The sequence below is a fragment of the Podarcis melisellensis genome (assembly GCF_964234715.1).
Source record: "Podarcis melisellensis genome assembly, chromosome: 1".
Lineage (NCBI taxonomy): Eukaryota > Metazoa > Chordata > Lepidosauria > Squamata > Lacertidae > Podarcis > Podarcis melisellensis.
The window spans coordinates 85,483,096-85,504,194 of record NC_138528.1 but is presented as its reverse complement, the minus strand read 5'-3'; the positions used below and the strand labels follow the sequence as shown (position 1 = coordinate 85,504,194).

Here is a 21,099-nt window from a genome sequence, read left to right as displayed (position 1 = left end):
AATCACACAATATGTTGTACAGATCTGCCTGCTTACTCAAGGCTATAACAGTACATTGAGGAGCATTTCCTGTCAGAGGTTTTAAGAGTGTTTATGTCATTTCACTAATGTAATACATGTAGTTGAATGTGTAGTATTTGGCCAGGTTCAACCTCTTAATTTCAGCAGTCGTTTGCACACTACAATGTGAGGACTGTGTGAAGACTCCTGGGAAGCAATAGACATCACTAACCAGTTTTATGCTTGCACACAATAACACTAGCCATACTTGCTGATTCTGGATGTTCGTAAATTCATCACCCTCACATAATACAACGTCCTGTGCACAGAGTATCTTATTGTGGAATGCTTCCCATTTCTAAATATGTAGAATCTTAGAATTGATGCTGCATTCATGCACATGTACGAATTAACATGCAGATAGCCCAGGTGGTAGAGAATGAGACTCTTAAACCCATGGTTGTGGGTTTGAGCCCTGCGTTGAGCAAAAGAGACCTGCATTTTAGGGGGTTGGACTGAATCTCATGGTCTCTTCCAACTCTACGATTCTATGATTGCAGCACTTGTGTCCCAACTCTTTGGGCAGGATGTGCTATCTTAGGCCCTCTTCATGCATGAATTATGCAGAAGCAAGCCTTGGTTTGGCACAAGGTTGCTGCAGCTTCCTGTTTAGTGTACAGTTACAATTATTTGGTAAGTGCACTTAAGTATCTTTTTATCCTGTCCCAACTCCCAAGTAGCTCAGGGTAGCTCCTCTTTCTTATTAACTATGTGAGGTAGGTTAGGCCAACTGGCCTGGAGTACCCAGTGAGCTTCATGGCTGAGTAGCGATTTTATTTCAGGTATCTCCAGACCTTTGCATAAATTTATTGACTGCACCATACCTAGTAGCATGCACATTTGCAAACTTGTGCTGTATTTTTCACACACACACACACACACACACACACGACCACAAACATGGGAGAAAGAAATCCAGTCCCTCAATCTGCTCTTCTGGAGGGAGTTTGGATGGAGCAGAGATGCCCCTTCACCCAGCTTTTCAGGCAGGATGACAGGCAGGAGGTATTGCTAGTGGCATCCCAGAGGCTGAGGTTAGGGGTAGACTGGCACAGGATCTGTTGGATCCTGTGTGGATCTTGCTGCTACGATGCAACAGGCATGATCTGGGCCTTTACACTGCAGCAGCCTAGGATATTTTGTCCTACGGACCTAACCCCCCCCCCCAAAAAAAAACCCCTACTTGTGTGGACATTGGAGCTATGGATGCAGCACTGACTGGAACATTCCTTCAAACTCCACTGCTGCAGCATTATGTTAGGATTGCAGCCTATGTGGCCCTTGCACTAATCTCCTGTTGAATTCTTTTATGTGTCAGGAAATATAACAAAATGGCTTCTCTAGAACGGCAGTATGATTAGTATTTTAGGTATATTAGCTGAGAGGAAGTTGTGGGTTCTGCATTTTTTAAGCTGAAGGCTTCCATGTCCCGACAAGCTCAAAACCAAGACAGAGATCTGAAACGATTACTAAATTGTTTGTTTCAAGCTGAGTCATTCTTCATTTACGGAATGGGTGTATAGAGAACTTTTTCTTTCTGCATTTATACATCTGAGAAATAGTCCTAAGCCCCACAGTTTAGAGCACTACTTTGAAAACAGGCCCTTAATTAATGTGTGTTTAGTCTGAATCCAGTATATGGTACTGGTTTCTATCTCCTTGAATGTTTCAGACACATCCCTCAGTTGCAGAATGATAAGTGTAAATAGAGAAGTAATGGGTGCTTAAATGCCTTGGAAGTGGTGCTAACTAATGGATGTGCTACCATGCTTGCATTGGGGTGCACTGTTCTTGTCTCACAGTTCTATCATTTGTGTTTTAGTTTGAATATTTGTGTTTTAGTTTGAACTGGTCCCATTGCTACTTCACTTTATTTGATGGAACAGAAAATGCTGTTTGGGATAATTTTGGATAAATTAAGGTAGTGCAGTCAGATCAGTAAAATGAGAGCAGGGATCCATCAGTGTATGTAGTATTCTGTGGAATAAAGCAGAATATATTTCTAGGAAGGGCCTGGCTTTGGCACCAGCTTTTCCTTCATTGTGTGCATATTTGTGAAAACGCTTGCTCGGCTTTGCCCACGGGTGTTCTGGAACGTCAAGTTATCTGTGGTTTTTTATTTTTTTTAAAAAAGCACGCATATTTCTTGGGAACAGCCCAGAATACTATGCATTCCCAGCTATCACTGTTGATCTGTGAACATTATGCCCACACAGCTTATGCTGTGCTAAGTCACACTTAGTAGCCTGTTTTAACTGCTCTGGCTCCAGCTTTGGTTTTTAGTGTTTCTATATATGACATTTGTCATGCATTCCCAGATTATGTTGGACACAAAGTTACACATGGAATTAAATAACATTAATTTTACATTTTTAGCTCTTGATGTTTCCTGTCAATCTGGAAACTGTTTCAACATACTTTTTCAAATGTTCTGTTTTAGATGGTTTGGTAAGCCATGCAGAATGATTCTTTATTTGGGTCTAGGTTTTCAGTGCCTGTAGCCAACTTGGAACAAAATTTTGCATCAAGAAGTAGTGAGTTCTTTAACTCCACCCGGCAGCAGCTGATCAGAGGTTACTACATATTGGCAGTAGACAGAATTGATTAATCTGCAAGACTGTCATAGAAAATCTTTCTAATATATCTTTATGTAGATTTTTCAAGCTTTAGTTTCTTAATACTATCTAGCGGCTCCCTCTCTTTGGCTGTAATGGAGTCTCTCAACACAGCAGAAAGCCAGAAATAGGAGTGCTACTGCAGTAGGGTTGCACATTACTTCCTTCTCATTCATTTTATGTGCGTTGGATAATTCAGTATTTTCAGCAGCCCTTGGTATCTTCTTCAAGTCAGGTGATGCTGAAGTTACATGTACTATTTAATTTTATCCTGCTTCTCTTATGTCTCTTATGTGAAATACTGATATTACTCCATAAAGAATAAACAGACACAGGGTAGAACCATTGTACAGAGACAGACTATCTGAAAAAGGAAGGTAAAGTGATGGAAGGGCTGGACTTCAAAAAAACTAAAGTCATATTGCAACTTGTGTGAGTGGCTGGAGGATGGATGGTGGGTAACAGATTGAGGTTGAATTCTGACAATTCAAAGTGTTGGTGCTGACCTTTAAAGCCCTAAATCGCCTCTGTCCAGTATACCTGAAGGAGCATCTCCAGCCCAGACACTAAGGTCCATCTCTGAAAGACTTCTGCTGGTTCCCTCACTGAGAGAAGTGAAGTTACAGGGAACCAGAGGGCATTCTTGGGAGTGGTGCCCTCCCTGTGGAATGCCCTCCTTTCAGATGTCAAGCAGATAAAGAACTACACAACTTTTAGAAGACATCTGAAGGCAGCCCTATATCGGGAAGTTTTTAATGCTTGATGTTTTATTATGTTTATATATGTGCTGTAAGCTGCCCAGAGTGGTTGGGAAATGATGGTGAGGGTGAGGGTTACATTCTGGGGATTGCATGTAAAGTCAAAATCTATACAGTCAAAGCAACCCCAAAACTGGCCCCATGCAAGCATCCCCACCTTTAAACTTTCCACCTTGCTTGCCAGGCTGGCGGGGAGGGGCTCTTGCACAGGTTCTCAAAACTTTCACAAGAAGTCACAGGGCTGTGTGAGATCTCTCAAGTGCAGGCTTCCTCAACTTTGGCCCTCCAGATGTTTTGAGACTGCAATTCCCATCATCCCTGACCACTGGTCCTGCTAGCTAGGGACCATGGGAGTTGTAGGCCAAAAACATCTGCAGGGCCGAGGTTGAAGAAGCCTGCTCAAGAACTTCCCAGAGCCCAATAAGCAAGTCAAAGATGTGTTGAATTGCATGTGCCTTGCATGCATTTTAATTTGTGTGATATCAGTTTGCCAGCACCAAGTATGTAAAACTGGGATCACACAAGTTAAATGCATGTAAGTTGTGAGTTATGGGACACAGGTGGCGCTGTGGGTTAAAGCCTCAGCGCCTAGGACTTGCTGATCGAAAGGTCGGCGGTTCGAATCCCTGCTGCGGGGTGCGCTCCCGCTGCTTGGTCCCAGCGCCTGCCAACCTAGCAGTTCGAAAGCACCTCCGGGTGCAAGTAGATAAATAGGGACCGCTTACTGGCGGGAAGGTAAACGGCGTTTCCGTGTGCAGCTCTGGCTCGCCAGAGCAGCGATGTCACACTGGCCATGTGACCCGGAAGTGTCTCCGGACAGCGCTGGCCCCTGGCCTCTTAAGTGAGATGGGCGCACAACCCCAGAGTCTGTCAAGACTGGCCCGTACGGGCAGGGGTACCTTTACCTTTACCTTTAAGTTGTGAGTTGACTGTATCTGTTTAAGAGAATTTGTCTATTGTCCTTCCACTGTAAAACACAGTGTTTTGGGCAGCTGGCCTAGCACCATGCCAGGCTGACATACCATTTGGTGCTTTCCTTGTATCTGATGACGCAGATCTGCATAAGCTTTAACTCATTCTGAATGCAAAGATTTGTACTTGAAAGGAAATTCCACGGCTTTCATTGGGACTTCCAAGTAATTGTGCAGTATATGAGCCTGACAGCTCCACATACCCTCATACCCCTTGAGCATATGAGGGATTTAAAGTTTGTGCCTGTGAATGCTTGAACATGGGACTGGGACACTTTAACTAGTTATCTTAAATGTTGCAATTTCCTGTTCTGATGTTTATTTTTGGCACAGTGCTCTTACCAGATTCTACCATAATCTATATTTATTAGTACATCCTGTCCTGCACTTCCCCAAATCTGTATAGACTTGGTGGAATATGAACTGATCCCCTGTGCAGGGTGTAAGCTTTTAATTGGCTTTTTGTTTGTCCTACAGAAATGGGAGATTAAATTGGCCTGAAATCCTCAATTTCCTTTATTACTCAGACCAGACATTAATTGTGAACCGAATGAGCTCCTAATTAGGCTGCCTTTCCCCTGTATGCCTTCCTGTGTGCCTTGGCCCCCACTTCTGTCTAATGTAGCAGATGAGAAGCAAGTTCTGCACAAGATACTGTACATAATTATCTCTTTTCTCATTTCATTAATTTACTGTTAGTCTGAGGCATTTGGCTTGTGTCCGAGTGAAAATAGGGGAAATGCTGTCAGATGGGGATTTGACGTTGGTTTTAAGCATGTGTTGGCTTAGATCCATTCTAGCTGCCATTCTCTCTTACCAGTAGCTTTGGGGACAAAAGTCTGATCAGGAGTTCGAAAGTACAGCAACTTAATTTAAGGATGGCAAACCGCTATCATTAGGTGGAGGGAGACAGAGGAGTGCAGGAAGAAATTAGGCCAGCCAAAAGCATTTCTCATCATCTTTTGCATTAGGGTAGATGTCCTTGGAATCAGATTCAGAGAGGATTTGAATGGCCTGAACTCAGTGCCCATTAATGTTAATGGGGAAAACAGACAGATGCCTCTGGCTGAAACCACTACTGTTTTTTTTAGCCTCCCAAGTTCAGATGAGTCTGTCAAAAACAGGCCTGTCTTGCATTTAGAGTCTGTTACAGGAAGGGAACTGACTGCTGGGTGGTATTTTTGGTTTGTGAGCCTTTTTTGTTTGCTCTTTAGGGCAGATGCAGCTAAAAGAAAAGCTCCCTGTGTCCTCATGTTTCAGGTGGCTTGCACTGTAGGAAGCTCACAAAGAAAAACAGAGAGAGACTCACTTTAATCAGAATAGCAGAAAGCAGTGCTTTGTTGGAAAGTTTGGAGATAAGTCTGACTACTAATAAGTCATTTTGATTGGGAAGGGAGCCATCAGGAGGAGCAAATGGATTCATACATCACCAGTGAAGTAAAGCTACATGTAGAAAGCACGTCTGGCGGGAAGGTAAACAGTGTTTCTGTGCACTTCTCTGGTTCGCCAGAAGCTTAGTCATGAGCGCTGCAACCCCAGAGTCGTTCGTGACTAGACCTAACGGTCAGGGGTCCCTTTACCTTTACTTTATGCCCAATTGAACAATGTGGATCTTGTATTTGTGGTGCTGGTAGAACATGCTGAAGGATGGCTCCATATGATGGGTTAATGTTATCAGTCCCTTGCCTTGCCTTGAAGCTTGAAGCTCCCTTGCCTTGAAGCTTTAAACTTTTGTTCACACACACTAGCATCACTCTGCAATTGGAGGCTGGCAGAGCTTATTTATATGTTATGCTTATATCCCACCCCAAAGCAAGATCTTGGCCCACCCACCCCCCAAATGTGATGGAATGGTAGTTTGGATTGCAGCCTTACTGACTATGCAACATATAAACAGGAACAAAATATTCACTGCACGCAGTGGTGAGAAATAAGTGACATCGCTGATTTTTGAAGGTTTCATCTGAACAATAGTTCATTAAAGATAAAATCAGTTGTTCAGAATGTTATTTTACATAAAAAAGTTTATTGGTCTTCTAAAACTGTTTCTGCTTTGCAGTTGCACCACACAAGTATTTAATTGTATTTCGGGTGCAGAGAACAGTACTCTGGATTTAAGCATTCTGACTACAAAGATGAATTTGAATATGTGGGCAATGGCTGATGAAATCTCAGATGCCACAGGAACAACTTTTTGGTAGCAAGGAAGTACTTTATAGCTCCAGCTGCTCCTAGCCAAAGTGTATTCTTTGGTGAGAAAGAAGCCATTATATGCAGCTGTGTTTAAGTTGCCAACATCTTTCAGGATACCAACATCACCTTCTCTTGGTAGACGCTGTGTGTGCATGCACATGAGTGGGTGTATATTGCTAGCAGGATAACATAGAATCCCTTTTGTGTGCTTGAAGAATGACATATATTTTCATAGGCTAGCAAAAAGCCCTACAAAGGAAATGCCAAAATGGCTTTGACTGGAATTTTAAACATCTAGCAAAATAAGTGGAAAATATCTTAAATATCCACACTGCAATTGAAGCATGTTGTGGCTGAGTGAAGAATGTTTAAGAAGCACCGGCATATTAGTTAGTTCTGTAAGTCACAGTAGCCAGTTTGGGCTGGACACAGGTATTTGGACTTAGCAATCAACTGCCAGTTAGCAAGTTGGTAACTGATGGCCATCAGGCTGAATTTGTTCCCTCCTTGCTCTCCTTGAGTGTCTTTCTCCTTTATTATTGAGAAGCTGCAAAGGAAGAGATGTAGTCAGAGGTGAATGTAAGAGTCAAGAGGATAAGCCCCATTTTCATTCATTCTCACTAAGGAAGTACTTGAAATGAGAGCCAAAGAATGGTATGAGTGGCAAATCCCATTTTTGAGCCACCCTTCTGTTATATAGTATACAGCAATCATATACTATAGAGTGAAAACTGATCTGGTGGATTGAGAATGGTGGTTGGATTCTCACATTTTGCCAGCTGAGAAGTTTAAAATTGTGTGGGCACTATGTATCTTTGGGTAAACTAATTTGCCTTCATGTTTGTGCTCACAAAATGTGACTTACCGTAACTATATTCAGGAAAGGTTCTGGAATGCTTGGAGGTGACCAGTTTTGCTGTTTTAACCATCTGCATGGGTGCATTTTATGTTCACATAAGCTCTGCAGTGGAAATGAATTTGGTGAATGCATAAGAAACGATGGCTGCTTTTTATTCCTGCTTGAGAACTAGCAAGTGTGTGGGTGGGGAGCCTGCCTCTTTTGCTGCCTTCTGCTTCTAGCTAATAAAATGCTCTTGCTACCTCAATCCCAGACTGCCAGTCACACTTAGCTGCGTGGTAATGACTAGTGCTTGAAAATGGAATTTATCTTCTGGTCTGTGTTGATAACCAATGAACATAGATTAATTTGAGAGCATGTGGAAATGGCTCCCCACTCAAGATTGAAGGCTAAAATGGGGATCTAATTCCTGGTGTAGTAGACCTATAGTCTTAAACTCTAGTTGGTAAGCAAAATTTAAGAGTAGTCTGTAGGTAACTGGAAATAATTTCATATATAGGAAGCCATACTTCCATTTATTCCTCTTAGTTTGTGCACCGTATTTCCACTGTGATAACTGTCTAGAGCAATCTTCCCAACCTGGTGCCCTCCAGATGTTTTAGACTACAACTGGCCAATGGTCAGGGATGATGGAAGATATATTCTACAACATCTGGTGGGCAAAGGCTGGTCTTGAGCTTTCTAAAGTCTCATCATAGAATTCTAAGAACTGTCTTGAGCTTCTTAAATGCATTGAAACCGTACATGATTCTATTGGCATGGATGAAGAGGAGGTTGTCAAAACAGAAAGGGTTTGGTATTGATAGTTTATAATGTAGTGCCATATATAGACATAGCGTAAGAAATTTCACGGCTATTTTTGACTTAAGCTAGTGAGAAGGAAGATGCTTGAAGTTAAAATTCTGGGTACCATTTTCACTCAAACATACCACTCATACATACCACAATACCAAAATAAAATATGTAGTTCAGAAACCATGTTTGTCTTTTGCTACAGCAATTTCCTGCGGTTGTCTATGGTCATAATGAGCACTAGACAGAACTTAACACAATATGGACAAAACCTAGTTTCAATAGTCCCTCCACTGGTGAGAAAGGTCAACATGGAAGAGGCTTCCTTGACCACAAGCTTGGTCATGTTGTTTAGTCGTTTAGTGTCCGACTCTTTGTGACCCCATGGACCAGAGCACACCAGGCACTCTTGTCTTCCACTGCCTCCCACAGTTTGGTCAGACTCATGTTTGTAGCTTCGAGAACACTGTCCAACCATCTCGTCCTCTGTCGTCCCCTTCTCCTTGTGCCCTCCATCTTTCCTTGTGTCGTCCCCTTCTCTTTGTGCCCTCCATCTTTCCCAGCATCAGGGTCTTTTCCAGGGAGTCTTGTCTTCTCATGAGATGGCCAAAGTACTGGAGCCTCAGCTTCACAATCTGTCCTTCCAGTGAGCACTCAGGGCTGATTTCCTTAAGAATGGATACGTTTGATCTTCTTGCAGTCCATGGGACTCTCAAGAGTCTCCTCCAGCACCATAATTCAAAAGCATCAATTCTTCGGCGATTCTTTATGGTCCAGCTTGGTCATACTTTTGCATAAAAACTAAAATCCAGCTAGTTTGCTTGGAACTTGTTAAAGCTCAGGCGCAACAACAGATGTGGTGAACATTCATTGCATCCTGAAGTCAAGGTCAGTCACTCAGAAATGAGTTGCAATAATGAGAGGAATTCTTAGTTTCATCAGTGATACCACTGGATCAGCCAGTGCTCTTATGAAGGAGCTTGTTCTGTCACTGCAAGCAGAAGTGCTGATGCAAAGGTTTCTCCTTCTCCCACATTGTTCTGGGGGCTCTCCTGATCCTCCAGAGCGAATATCGGGGTGGGGGGCTAAGCTCCATTGTGCTAACAGGCGTCTTTGCATGAGTGGCTGAGGAAACCCAGCCAGATGGGCGGGGTATAAATAATAAAATTGTTGTTATTACTTCTGCTAATGGAGCCAGGTAGTTTAATCCAGTATGGAATATGGTACAAATCAAGTTCACTTTCCATTAGGACCCTTTTACAGTTGCTTGTGCCTGTTCTGTAGCCTCACAAAGTAACAGAAATATATCTATTGTTAAGCTATAGCACGCAAAGGGTAGAGCGAGGTTTGTAGGGCTGTTTAATTTAAGAATGTATGGGTCACGGTTATATTTCTAATCCTGGTCACTTGGGCATCAGAGGCTATTGGGAATCTCTGTATGCCAATGGCAAGGCTAATGTGCTGCAAATATAGATAATGGCTGCAGATATGCTAGAAAGTATATGGATCAAAAGCTGGCATTCAGCCCTTTGTGATTAAGTGTACCCCAGATCCTGTGAACTTTTGCAAGGGCTTCTGCTTATTTTGATTGCTTTTTCTCTGTGTGTGGTTTTTTTTCCAGAAACAAGCCTGAGGCTGTAGAAGTAACATTTGCAGGTAAGTGCCAATGTATTAAACTTCTTGGGATAAAGAATTGGGAGTAAAAACACAAATCCCCACATTGTGTTGCAGAGTTTGTCCTCATCAGTGAGCCCTGTGTCCCTTCTGCTGATGGGACTGTGTGTGTGTGCATAAATAAATCTCTTTTCTTGGTATATTAATGCAATCTAATGAGGAACTGTTCTGTGTTCATCCTGTTGGAGTTGGTATGTTATCTAGTGAACTACCCTAAGACCTTTTGATGAAGGGTGGTATATATATCTAATAACTAATGAGGATTATGATGGTGATAGATCCATCAGGTGGCTTTCATAGCCTTCTCAATCTAGACTGAGTGTGCTTTTAAGGGTGAGATTTGTAAGCTAAGAATATCATTCCATTAATATTTCACAACATCTGGTACTCCAGTGAAAAGAGTTTATCTCAAGTTTGCAAGCCCTGGGTTCTTAATCTTTTTCATTCTTCATAAAATGGCCATCATCACTCAACTCAGATAGTGATATGGCCTGGGCACCTATTGGCCCAGAACCACTGATAACTGTTGCTTTACCAGTGAGGAAGAATGTGGATACAGGTTTGCACTGAATAGTAAGAGTTTCTGCCTAAGGGTAGTGACTCAAAGGAGCAAGCGGTTATAAACGTCCACTGTTAACTTGGCTGGGCACCTGAGTGTGGTTTTGAAAATGCGCTTGATTCTAATAGGCCCAGGTGTCATCTGAGAGAATCTAATCACAATACAGTCATAACGTGATGGATTCTGCTTTGTCAGGCTGCTTTTCCTGTTCATGTAAAAGTCTTTTTTACTAGTAATTCAAAACCTTTATGCTGTGGTGTACATTATTTTAGAAAACATCCTTCCTTGCTGGGCATCTAGGTTCCAAAATACACAAGCACTCATCTTTCCAACGCTTCCTTCCTAGACTTCGATGGAGTTCTTTACCATATTTCCAACCCCAATGGTGATAAAACAAAGGTTATGGTCAGTATTTCTCTAAAGTTCTACAAGGAGCTCCAGGAACATGGTGCTGATGAGGTGAGAATGTAGTCTTTATCCTTACATTCTATTGACGGCCTCTATACCTGCCTTAATTAACTTTTTAGAAGCATTTGATTTTCTTTAATTGAATTACTATAAATAGGCATTGCCAATTCACTGTTCGTGGTGGAACTACTGAACACTATTGTTATGGGCGCAATTCAAAATGCTGACTTGCATAGCCCAAAATTGTTGGAGTTTGGTGTGTCTCAGAACACTTCCTGGTCCTACATTTTCTCTTCCTGACCTGCTAAGATTTTCAAAACTCTCACCCCACTTATAGTGATAAAAATTCCTACTTGAGGCAGCACATTCTCAGTGATCACAAGTGGCTGAGGAACTCTCTTCCAAGGGAGGAGTACTTGGACTCAGCCCCACATCATTAATTAAAATGTTCCCTTTCTGTCAAACTTTGGGAGATTGATTAGTAGGCTGACTTCACTGTGTTATACTAATGGTGTTTTTGTGGATAGTAGGACTTCATTATAAACTACTGTCCATATGAAAGGACGTCCAGGTAGCTTAAAATTTGGCATTTTGCTCATTATAAATCTCATTTAATGATTGGCATCCAGGTATTTCATCCTTTGTTGGTGAACGTCTCCTTAGCTTAGCTGTGTCTGACTTAAATCCATTTTAAACTTAAACTGATATCTGTGGAATGGAGAAACACATGATGCCAATACTTGTAGAGATAGTAGAGCTAACTCCAGTCTCCCTACTGCTGACTAGGGCAGTGTCATTAAAAGGTTTGCACTGTACCATTGATACCTGGAGAGTTTGTAAGGGAGAATCACTGTGGAAGCTGCAAGTGCTGGTTCTACTGTAGCAACGCTTTCAAAGCAGGATCTTTCTAGATCTGCTTGAATTTTTTTTAACCCACTTTGAGGGTTCTTAAAATCAAGTGGTATATATATTTTGTGAATAAAAAGAAATAATTGAATCTTTCTGCAAGCTGCAAGGGCTCTCTCTACTTAAGTCCCTTATGTGTGAAGTGGCAAATTTGGTTCATGTTGAGCAGCAGGTCTCTTGCTGCCATTTATGGTAGAAATAACAGTCCTCTCTGTGCCTTGTGGTTGCATCTCTCAGCAGAAAGTGTGACTCAGTTCCTGAAATGGTTTTCAGATGTTGCATAACTGAACGGGGGTTCATTCTGCATTAGCAAGAGCAGATGCTACAATTGGTACGGGGCATATGTAGAAAACTAAGGAAATAGTTCATAAAATTGCTTGAATCATGTACATTGGCATCTAAGAAGAGCCATGGGCTAAAAATAAAATAAAAATGAAAGCCTGGAAACGGCATGTTTTTAAAGCCCCGATGGCTTCTTTGTTCATGGAAAAGCAGTTTTGGGAGGATTTGTTTCTGAGCAGAAAAGTGTGTGAGTCAAGGGTGGTGATTTAACTCTTTCCCTGCCTGTTTGTTCTTCCAAATTTCTTCTCCTATTTATGTATATTTGTGTACATATGCATGCTTAGCCTTGCAAGTGTGTCTGGAACCATTCAGGATGCCTAAGGTGTTTCTTAAAGAGGGCTTGATTTGGAGCAGAAAATAAAAAGGAAGTGGTCTGTGTCCATTCAGTGGCTGTTCAATGCTGTGTTTGCTGAAACAAAGTGGCCATCAGTTGTTTTTTTAATACACACTTGCATGTCATGTCTTGTTCAGTCTCTGATTTTCTAAGTGTGAAAAATAAAAGGTAGAGAGAAACCCCAGCTGTATCAAATGAATAGGAGTATGGAGCAGCTTTGGCCTGAAGAACTCCAATGCCGCTGCTGATATCCCGGGGCACTAGGCTATTGCTTCTTCACTGCCTCCAGAGCAATTTTGCATCTTTCTTTTGTCTCCCTCCTGCTGCTGCCACTTAACAGTTGTCAAGATACAAGGAAGTTGCCCCAGTCTGGTTTTATTGAAAGCATTTGGTTGAATTGACCTGGAAAAATGTACTGTGTCTTTATTGCAGCTGCGATGCTTGACCCATCCATTTCTCTGGCCCAGCTGAATTACTTTCTAAGGCAGGATGCAACTAGGAGCAGAGGAATGGAGGAAAGGGAAATTCTGCTGTGGGGTGAAAGGAAGTGAAGGTCTGCCCAGAACACATGATGTATAAGGCTAGCCTTATACAGGAGGAAAACAGTCTTGGCAATGAACAGTTTACTAAAAGATTGCCATAGGTTTTTAACAATGGACTGTGTAAATCTTTGATGGAGCATGTTGGCATAGTACCTCTAAAGGGGCAGAGGAGGCAGGCAAATTATTTAAAAAGAGTTCAAGTTCAGTTTTGTAGCACCTGTTGTCTTGCTACTTTCCATGGAAAACTCTCAACCCAGTAAGAGTCTTAGGTTTTATCATATTTGTTTGAATGTGTGGTATCTAGTTCAGTCTTTCTGAGGACAGATGGCGTGAGTTAAGGAACTGATTCAAATAAACTGTGTGCTGCCCAGTTCACTCAAAGCCCAGTTCACTTTCTCCCTCTAGAGATACCTATTGCTTTTTTTCAAACTACTCACCCTTGTTTCAGGGGAAAAAATGTAAGTTTTGTAGCTGAGTCAACCAGGACCACCAGGTATTGGGGAAATGCATGAGCTCTAAAGGTAGCTGGTATGACACACTTTGTATGTCAAGAGCTTGCGCATTTCTTTGGTAAGCAGCTAATAACAGAATTAGTTTTATGGCTTTCAAAAAACCTGCCTGTGAAACCTCATTTCACACTGCTAGTAGAGTGGGAAATATTTCCTCATGAGGTCATATGTATGTGTGAATGGGGGGTCCAATTTGTGCTACAGATTTGAATTTTCTGTGAGTATCACTGTGAATGAAGCATTCCGCTAAAGCTCTTGCGCTAAGCCCCACCTTCGCAAGCTGTGCTGGGGGGTCCTTGTGCAATTCTGTTCCCAACCCTGTTAGTTTATAAGCTATCTGGATCTTCTCAGTGCAGTTTCAAGTGTATCTTTTTGCCTGGTCTGCATGGACACAGCTGCTGTCACACTTTAAATAACTGGGTTGTAAAGCTGCTCCTCAAAGGCAAGAGGTGTGTGTTTTGAAAATATAGAAATTCCATTCAGTGTGAAATACATGCATATAGGTACTACTTGTGTGTGTGAGATGGCATGTGGTTAGAAAAAAATGCTCTTTTCTACACTTGGCTGGCAGCAAATCACTTTCAATAATTGGATTTGGGACAAGACAAGATGTCAAAGCTCCTCTGCATATAGTATATGTTCTACCAAAATCTGGCCTGTAATCAAAGTGCTACCTTATTTTATGACTTTCTGGAAGCTTGTATATGTGATTCAGTTGTTTGAGTACTCCAGCCTCTCTTTTACTATATGAATCCAGACATGGATTGAATCCATAAACTCTGGCAAGATCGCTTGTGGCTTTACTCTTTCTTCCCAAATTAAAGCATCATGTCACCAGCAGCAAGCTTATTATATGTATGAAATTTATAGCTCAACAGGAAAAACATAATTGGCCTCTGAATATGTGGCTGGAACACCATAGAATTCTTTGGGATTAACATAGAATAACATTAAATCTAGAATCTGTCAACCAGGAAAAAAGAATTTACTTTAATGTTCCCAGAACTCAGAAGGTGAGAAATACTAAATAGTGAATAGTTTTAAGAGGCCATTTTACATTAATCTGCTCCTTGGAGTTTGTTGTCGGAACAGCGCAGTTATTGTTGCAGAAACCATGCAGGTTGTATTGCAATAATTCATTGCAGATCCACTTGTATTAAGTGCTCAATAACCTGCTTCCCCCTATGCCTTTCTGCATTAGTCAGCTACTTTTAAAGAAATATTTCTAAAAATCAAGTTACTATTTCAAGCACACTGGGTTCATCTGTTCTACCCTGAACTGAGTAGTGCCAAAATAAGTATCCCAGCTGAGAAGGCTTGATGCTGTTGAGCTATGCTGTTGGACGTCAGTATATTTTCCTTTGTTGTATAAGACTTTTAACTGTTAGAGCGTGAAGTGGTTGAAAAGAACTTTTAGGGCTTCTGGATAACTGCTTGGAACATCAAGAGTGACTGGAACAAGGGTTAGGGCTTTAAAAAGCACAGGGTGAGTGAAAGACGGGAAGGTGCTGAAGAGAGCACATAGGAAGACACGTCAAAGCTCACAACACTTTTCTCTGTCTATTTCCTAGTTGTTGAAGAGAGTGTATGGAAACTACTTGGTAACTCCAGAGTCTGGTAAGCCTCTGCATAATATGTGCCCTGATAACTTGTTCAGTTTGCTGCTCCAGTATAATTACTCCCTGCTTTTCAGAAAAGGAATTGCTTTCCACCTTTTCAAGCCAGCTCTCTGTTGCGATCTCCTTGTCACAGTGCTATTTTTAAAAAGCACCGCCTTCTCCCTTCAGTGTTCCACATGGAAGGCTGAGAACATCAGAGCTTTATTTCTTAGCAGAGCAAGCTATGATTCTGGATCCACCCCCAAGCAAGCCCCCGCTCCTCTAGTTAGGGATTCTTTGTTCTGTGTAAAAAGACTGACAGGCATTCAGAAGCAGTGGAAAACCATGGTTACCTGTGACAGTACTGCTTCCCACTCATTTGTTACAAAACACAGGGGTTGGATCTACTTTCCCAACTCTGAAAGAAGGCAGAGAAATGTTTTCCTTTGGTGGGAGTGGGGTGGGGTAGGGACACATTAAATGAAATGTATCAAACACTTATTTTGAATGTCCTTCCCTTGGCATGTTGGGTTGAAATAATTATTGAATGTATGATTCAGCAGTGCATTGCTTTCTCCAGAAAGTGATCCATTCAAGACTGACCAGGAGGGGAAAGTTGTGATCACAATGTCATTTGCCTGTTCTAGGTTACAATGTCTCTTTGCTGTATGACTTGGAGAACCTTCCTTCTGCCAAAGACTCCATTGTGCACCAAGCGGGCATGCTGAAGCGCAACTGCTTTGCCTCAGTCTTTGAGAAATATTTCAAGTTCCAGGAGGAAGGAAAGGATGGAGAGAGGAGAGCAGTCATCCATTACCGAGATGATGAAACCATGTAAGAAATAACTGGCCTTCCGTCTCCCGCATTTTGAAATTGGTTTCCAAACTGTGAGGTTTAGAGATGTTCAAAGGATTCTGTATTCAGTTGCGCACTGATCTTTGTCAACCAAAAGCTCCTTTAGGGTGGTCAGTAGCAAAACATGACTGCATGTTCTGAGGTGTAGCTGCTGACCCTCAGTTGGGCTGAAGCTCTTAATTTGCAAATTCACAGCTCAAGTAAATATATACAAGTACCCCATATAAGTTGGAGGGGTCAGACAAAAGGATGTGCCATAATCCTCAGAGATGAAAGACATTGCTGAATTGAGCGCTTGCCTACTTGGTTCTGTCCCCCCCCCCCCCACCCCAGTTCTATGCAGTTCTCTGTGCTGTTAAGACTGAGCTGGTAATGCAATAGGATAAAGGACCTTCAGCCATTACCATAAAGGGGAGCAGGGCGTTGAGGGGATAGATTGCAGTGATAATTGCTTTCTGAATGGTACAGCAAGAAAGTAGTGGCCTGTGGGGAGGGGCATCATTTTGGCTGCATTTAAGGCAGCAAAATGTTCTGAGCCAGCATTCTATGCTGGCATGTGGGGCAGGGGCAGTCACTATTGGCAACCTGGCCAGTGACTTACCGTGCGGAGATCTCTGCTGTGGGAGGCAACTTAAAACGCCCTCCACCTTGTGGTTATCTCACATGCACGGTTCCTTTGGTACAGGGAAAGATGTTGCGCATTTCATGCCTTAAAGGTCTTCTTTGTTCCCTGCATTTGGGTGGGTGGCAGGAGAGAGCAGGGAGAAGGCGGCACTGTACTTTGGTCACTGTTTTTTAAATAAACTCCACAAGGAGCTCCTGATAGCTGAATAATATGAACTGAATAGTGACAGTGGTTCACACTTGTAGGGTTGTTGTTTTTAAACCCCTGTGGGTTTTTCACATTGAAGATCTGGAACGCCTAAGAAGTCTCCTTCTTTTCACCTCCTTCCTAGGTATGTTGAATCAAAGAAGGACCGTGTCACAGTGGTTTTCAGCACGGTATTTAAAGATGATGACGACGTAGTGATTGGAAAGGTGTTTATGCAGGTATGCCAGTTCAAGGTCTGTCAAATTCTAGTGGTGTATGACTTGCACATTTATGCCAGGAGTGCCATTGTGCTGCTAACTTTGAAGCGAGTTCCTTACCCTGATAAGATTGATTGACATTGGTGGTGCTTTTAGGAACCTGCTTGTAAGGATATTATGCTAGGCTCCTAAACTCAGTAGGGGTTGTGCAAAGAATCCTGCCCACAGGTTTGCAGTATAAAGGAATGTGGAGTGGGGGTATGGAATGACACTCTTGCAATCACCTTACCACCTTTGACATTGTATCACCTAATCGAATTCCAGAACCCACCTCTTTCTAATCTATGATGAATCACCAACATGCTTTAGGCCAGGCATAGGCAAACTCAGCCCTCCAGGTGTTTTGAGGCTACACTTCCCATCATCCCTGACCACTGGTCCTGTTAGCGAGGGATGATGGGAGTTGTAGTCCCAAAACATCTGGAGGGCCGAGTTTACCTATGCCTGCCCTAGGCATTCTATGATGATTAAAAGGTAAAATGGTCCTACAGCACAAGCTTATAGTATACTAAAGTCTAAATGCAAAAAGGGGGGTATAGGAAGGACACAAGGAAAGCCAAAGAAGCGAGTCCTGAGGTGCCACTTGGTAATAGAAGAAGGAAGTGAGTGTGTTTGGTGTAAAAGGGGGCCCTAGCAGGGCTTAGAGAAACATTAGACATAACTGACAAAATAAAAAAGCCTTCCATTTTGTAAGAGTTTGTGGCCCAGGCCCTGCATTTGTTTCCTCAGTATCGTTGGTTTCTATTTTAGAATATAGGAAGGAAAAATAGATGAAATTGCTCCTCCACAGGTGCAGTGTCCTTCTTTACCAGGTTCCCTACACACTACTGAAGGGATTCCAGATGAAGGAGTGGTTCTAAAAGACCTGAACCTCAGTATCGCTCTTCTAGAAATTAAGCACTGACGTAAGATATTGGTGTCAGTAGCTCAAAGAGGATACAGTAGAATAGAGCATGGTGAAAGCAGAGGAGAAAAGCCCATATATAGGAGCAAGAGCATGGAGCTGTTTACTTAGTGTGAGAATTTTGAAGTAGAAGAGGAAATCAGCAGAGAAAAAGAGGAACAACACCCAAATTATGTCAAGAAAATGTAGACTACAAATTGCATTTAAAACTAAGTGTAGTGGCTTAAAAATGAAAGTAAAGAATCAAACAAAAGTAATCATAGTTAATGCAAGAAATGCCAAGAAAATGAGCTTTAAAATTAGGAATATTAATTCTACATATACTATGCTCTCTGAAGCATATGTTAAAAGGCCTATTCCTCAAAGTAATGGGAGTTTTCATTGAGATGATTTGTATGTCACACTGTCATCATTTGATTTAAAACATGGCTTAATTGTGGATACATTCAGCACTGTGCCTCTTTTGACTACATAGTATCAAAGTATCAGTAGCTTATCTTGAAACTCAATGGACCCAGATTCTTGTGCAACAAGATGTTTTTCAAGCATTTGAAGCAGTGCAAATGTGTGTGCTTCACCTCCTAGTTGATACCCAGTTTATTCATCCCAGATAAGGTAGTGTGTGCTGTTAATATTTCATTTATGTTAGCTATGACGAGTCAGATTCAGCTGCTCCAAATACCCTGTCTTTAGTCAAGCATTTCTTGAAGCAATTATGTGTGCTGATAAAATGACTGGATCTTGGCAGTGAATAATACAGTTGTAAAGCACCTTGGTCAAGAGAAGGAGTAACCCTTTGTGGTGATAGCTCTCAGCTACTCTCTCGTGACCTAGTCTTAGATCATGCTTCAAGTGCACTGCCATTCTCCTGTGTCTTTGTACAGTGGTGCCCCGCAAGACGAACGCCTCGCAAGACGAAAAACCCGCTAGACGAAAGGGTTTTCCGTTTTGGAGGCGCTTCGTAAAACGAATTTCCCTATGGGGTTGCTTCGCAAGACGAAAAAAATCTTGCATCCCCCCGTGGTTTTTTCCGCTTTTTTCTCCCTTTTCCTAAGCCGCTAAGCCGCTTATCAGCTGTTCCGCTGATAAGCCGCTTAACAGCTGATCGCTGGAAGCCGCTTGACAGCTGTAGCGCTAATCCGCTAAGCTGTCAATGGGCTTGCTTCGCAAGACGAAAAAACCGCTATACGAAGAGCCTCACGGAACGGATTAATTTCGTCTTGCGAGGCACCACTGTATTCTTGATGAAGCTGCTAGCAAAGGATGTTAAGGCTTCTAACCTGAAGTGCCTCGGGGTTCTGACACTAAAATTAATCTTAATACCAGTGTGATGAAAACACACATATACTATTTTGAAGGATAGTTGTTGAAGTGACCTTACCAAGCAGTTTTGATTCTAGGCTGAGATATGATAGAAGCTCAGAAGTTATACCAGTTGGGGAGAGGGACTTAATAAATATTTGGTTCTGGGCATCTGCATTCCCCAGAATAGAGAACAATTAACCCAGGCTCAGAAAGGGGATGCCTGCTGTTTTTAGTATCTGATTCATATTAACATTCTCTCTCATCCTTTCTTGTCCTAGGAGTTTAAGGAGGGCCGTCGTGCCAGCCACACAGCCCCCCAAGTGCTCTTCAGCCACAGGGAGCCCCCTTTGGAGCTAAAAGATACAGATGCAGCTGTAGGAGATAATATTGGATACATTACCTTCGGTAAGTGGGTGCTGCTCTCATCTAGGTGACCAGCCAAGTTGAAAGCTATTTTCCCATTGCAATCCTGCTTAGTTTGCTAATTGCTTAGTATCTCTTTTTAAGAGTTATTTCACTTATGCATAGCTTCCTATGATGCACCTCAAAGCAATTTCACAATATAGGCATCCATAAAACAATTTCATATATAAAAATAATTCCAAATCTAGTACAGATAACCAGCTGGGATAAAAATATCTACTTTGGCTCATTGAAAGAGAAAGGTCTTCAATAGGTGCTGCAAGTACAATAGAGATAGTGCCTGCCTGAAGTGCAACGGGAGGGAGGTTATAAAGGGCTGACACCATCACTCTATAGGCCAGTCACATGGAATGGATCTACTGATAAGATGATATCTGCCAGACACCCTCTCATACATGGTGCAGTGCTCTGTAGGGTATATGAATGGTGAGACAATCTTATAGGTATCCTGGTCCCAAATTGTATAGGGCCTTATACACCAGTACTAGCACCTTGAACTTAGCCAGTGGCTGATTAACAACCAGTTCAGCTTGTACAGTGTAAAAGCCTTGCTTGCATATCTCAGAAGCCAGTGGAGCATTGGAAATGGCTTTTCATTTAGAGCTGTGGTGGTGACATGCAGTCTCTAGCATGCTTGATTTGGGGAGTGCCAAAGAAATAGCTTGGATATTCCTAATTCTGTAGTGCAGTTGACAAATCCAGAGCTCCGTCTAGTCCTGTTTTACTGGGTGAGGAATAGTTCGTTTCCTAGTACCAAGTTTTATAAACAGAATCACTGGAAAGTAGCACGCGCGCCCCCAGTCTCCATGGTTGTACAGTGGTGCCCCGCAAGATGAATGCCTCGCAAGACGAAAAACCCGCAAGACGAAAGGGTTTTTCGGTTTTTGCGACGCTTCGCTAGACGATTTTCCCTATAGGCTTGCTTCGCAAGATGAAAGCCCATAGGGAAATCTCCGGGGACCTCTTTTAAATGCTGGCGGTGGGGAGCAAAGCCTTTCCCCCCCCCCCTCCGGACTTCAGAACAGGTCCAGGAAGGCCGGCGGGGGCGAAAGGCTTTGCTCCCCACCGCCAGCATTTTAAAAGCGGTCCGGGATAGCAGGGAAGCGCTTCCCGCTATCCCGGACGGCTTTTGAAGGCAGGCGGGGGGGAGCAAAGACTTTTGCCCCCCGCCAGCCTTCAGAAGAGGTCTTCAGAAGAAGTCTCTGCTCCCCCCCGCCTGCCTTCAAAAGCCATCCGGGGGCTTTTAAATCGCCCCGGACAGTCCCGGGGCGATTTAAAAGCCCACGGTTAGGCAGGCAGGGGGGAGCAAAGACTTTTGCCCCCCGCCAGCCTTCGGAAGAGGTCCTGGACATCTTCTGAAGGCGGGCGGGGGACAAAAGTCTTTGCTCCCCCCTGCCTGCCTT

At 42.7% G+C, this 21,099-nt stretch overlaps 1 protein-coding gene across 1 annotated transcript in view; it reads left to right on the top strand.

The window, feature by feature from the left end:
* Positions 1–21,099, top strand: part of ARPC2 (actin related protein 2/3 complex subunit 2) — a 29,008-nt gene that overhangs the window by 1,935 nt on the left and 5,974 nt on the right. The window contains exons 2-7 of the mRNA XM_081920851.1: positions 9,870–9,904; positions 10,828–10,940; positions 15,094–15,139; positions 15,768–15,954; positions 16,932–17,025; positions 19,552–19,678. Of these exons, the coding sequence (XP_081776977.1) occupies positions 9,870–9,904; positions 10,828–10,940; positions 15,094–15,139; positions 15,768–15,954; positions 16,932–17,025; positions 19,552–19,678 (602 nt within the window). The remainder of the gene's footprint in view (positions 1–9,869; positions 9,905–10,827; positions 10,941–15,093; positions 15,140–15,767; positions 15,955–16,931; positions 17,026–19,551; positions 19,679–21,099) is intronic.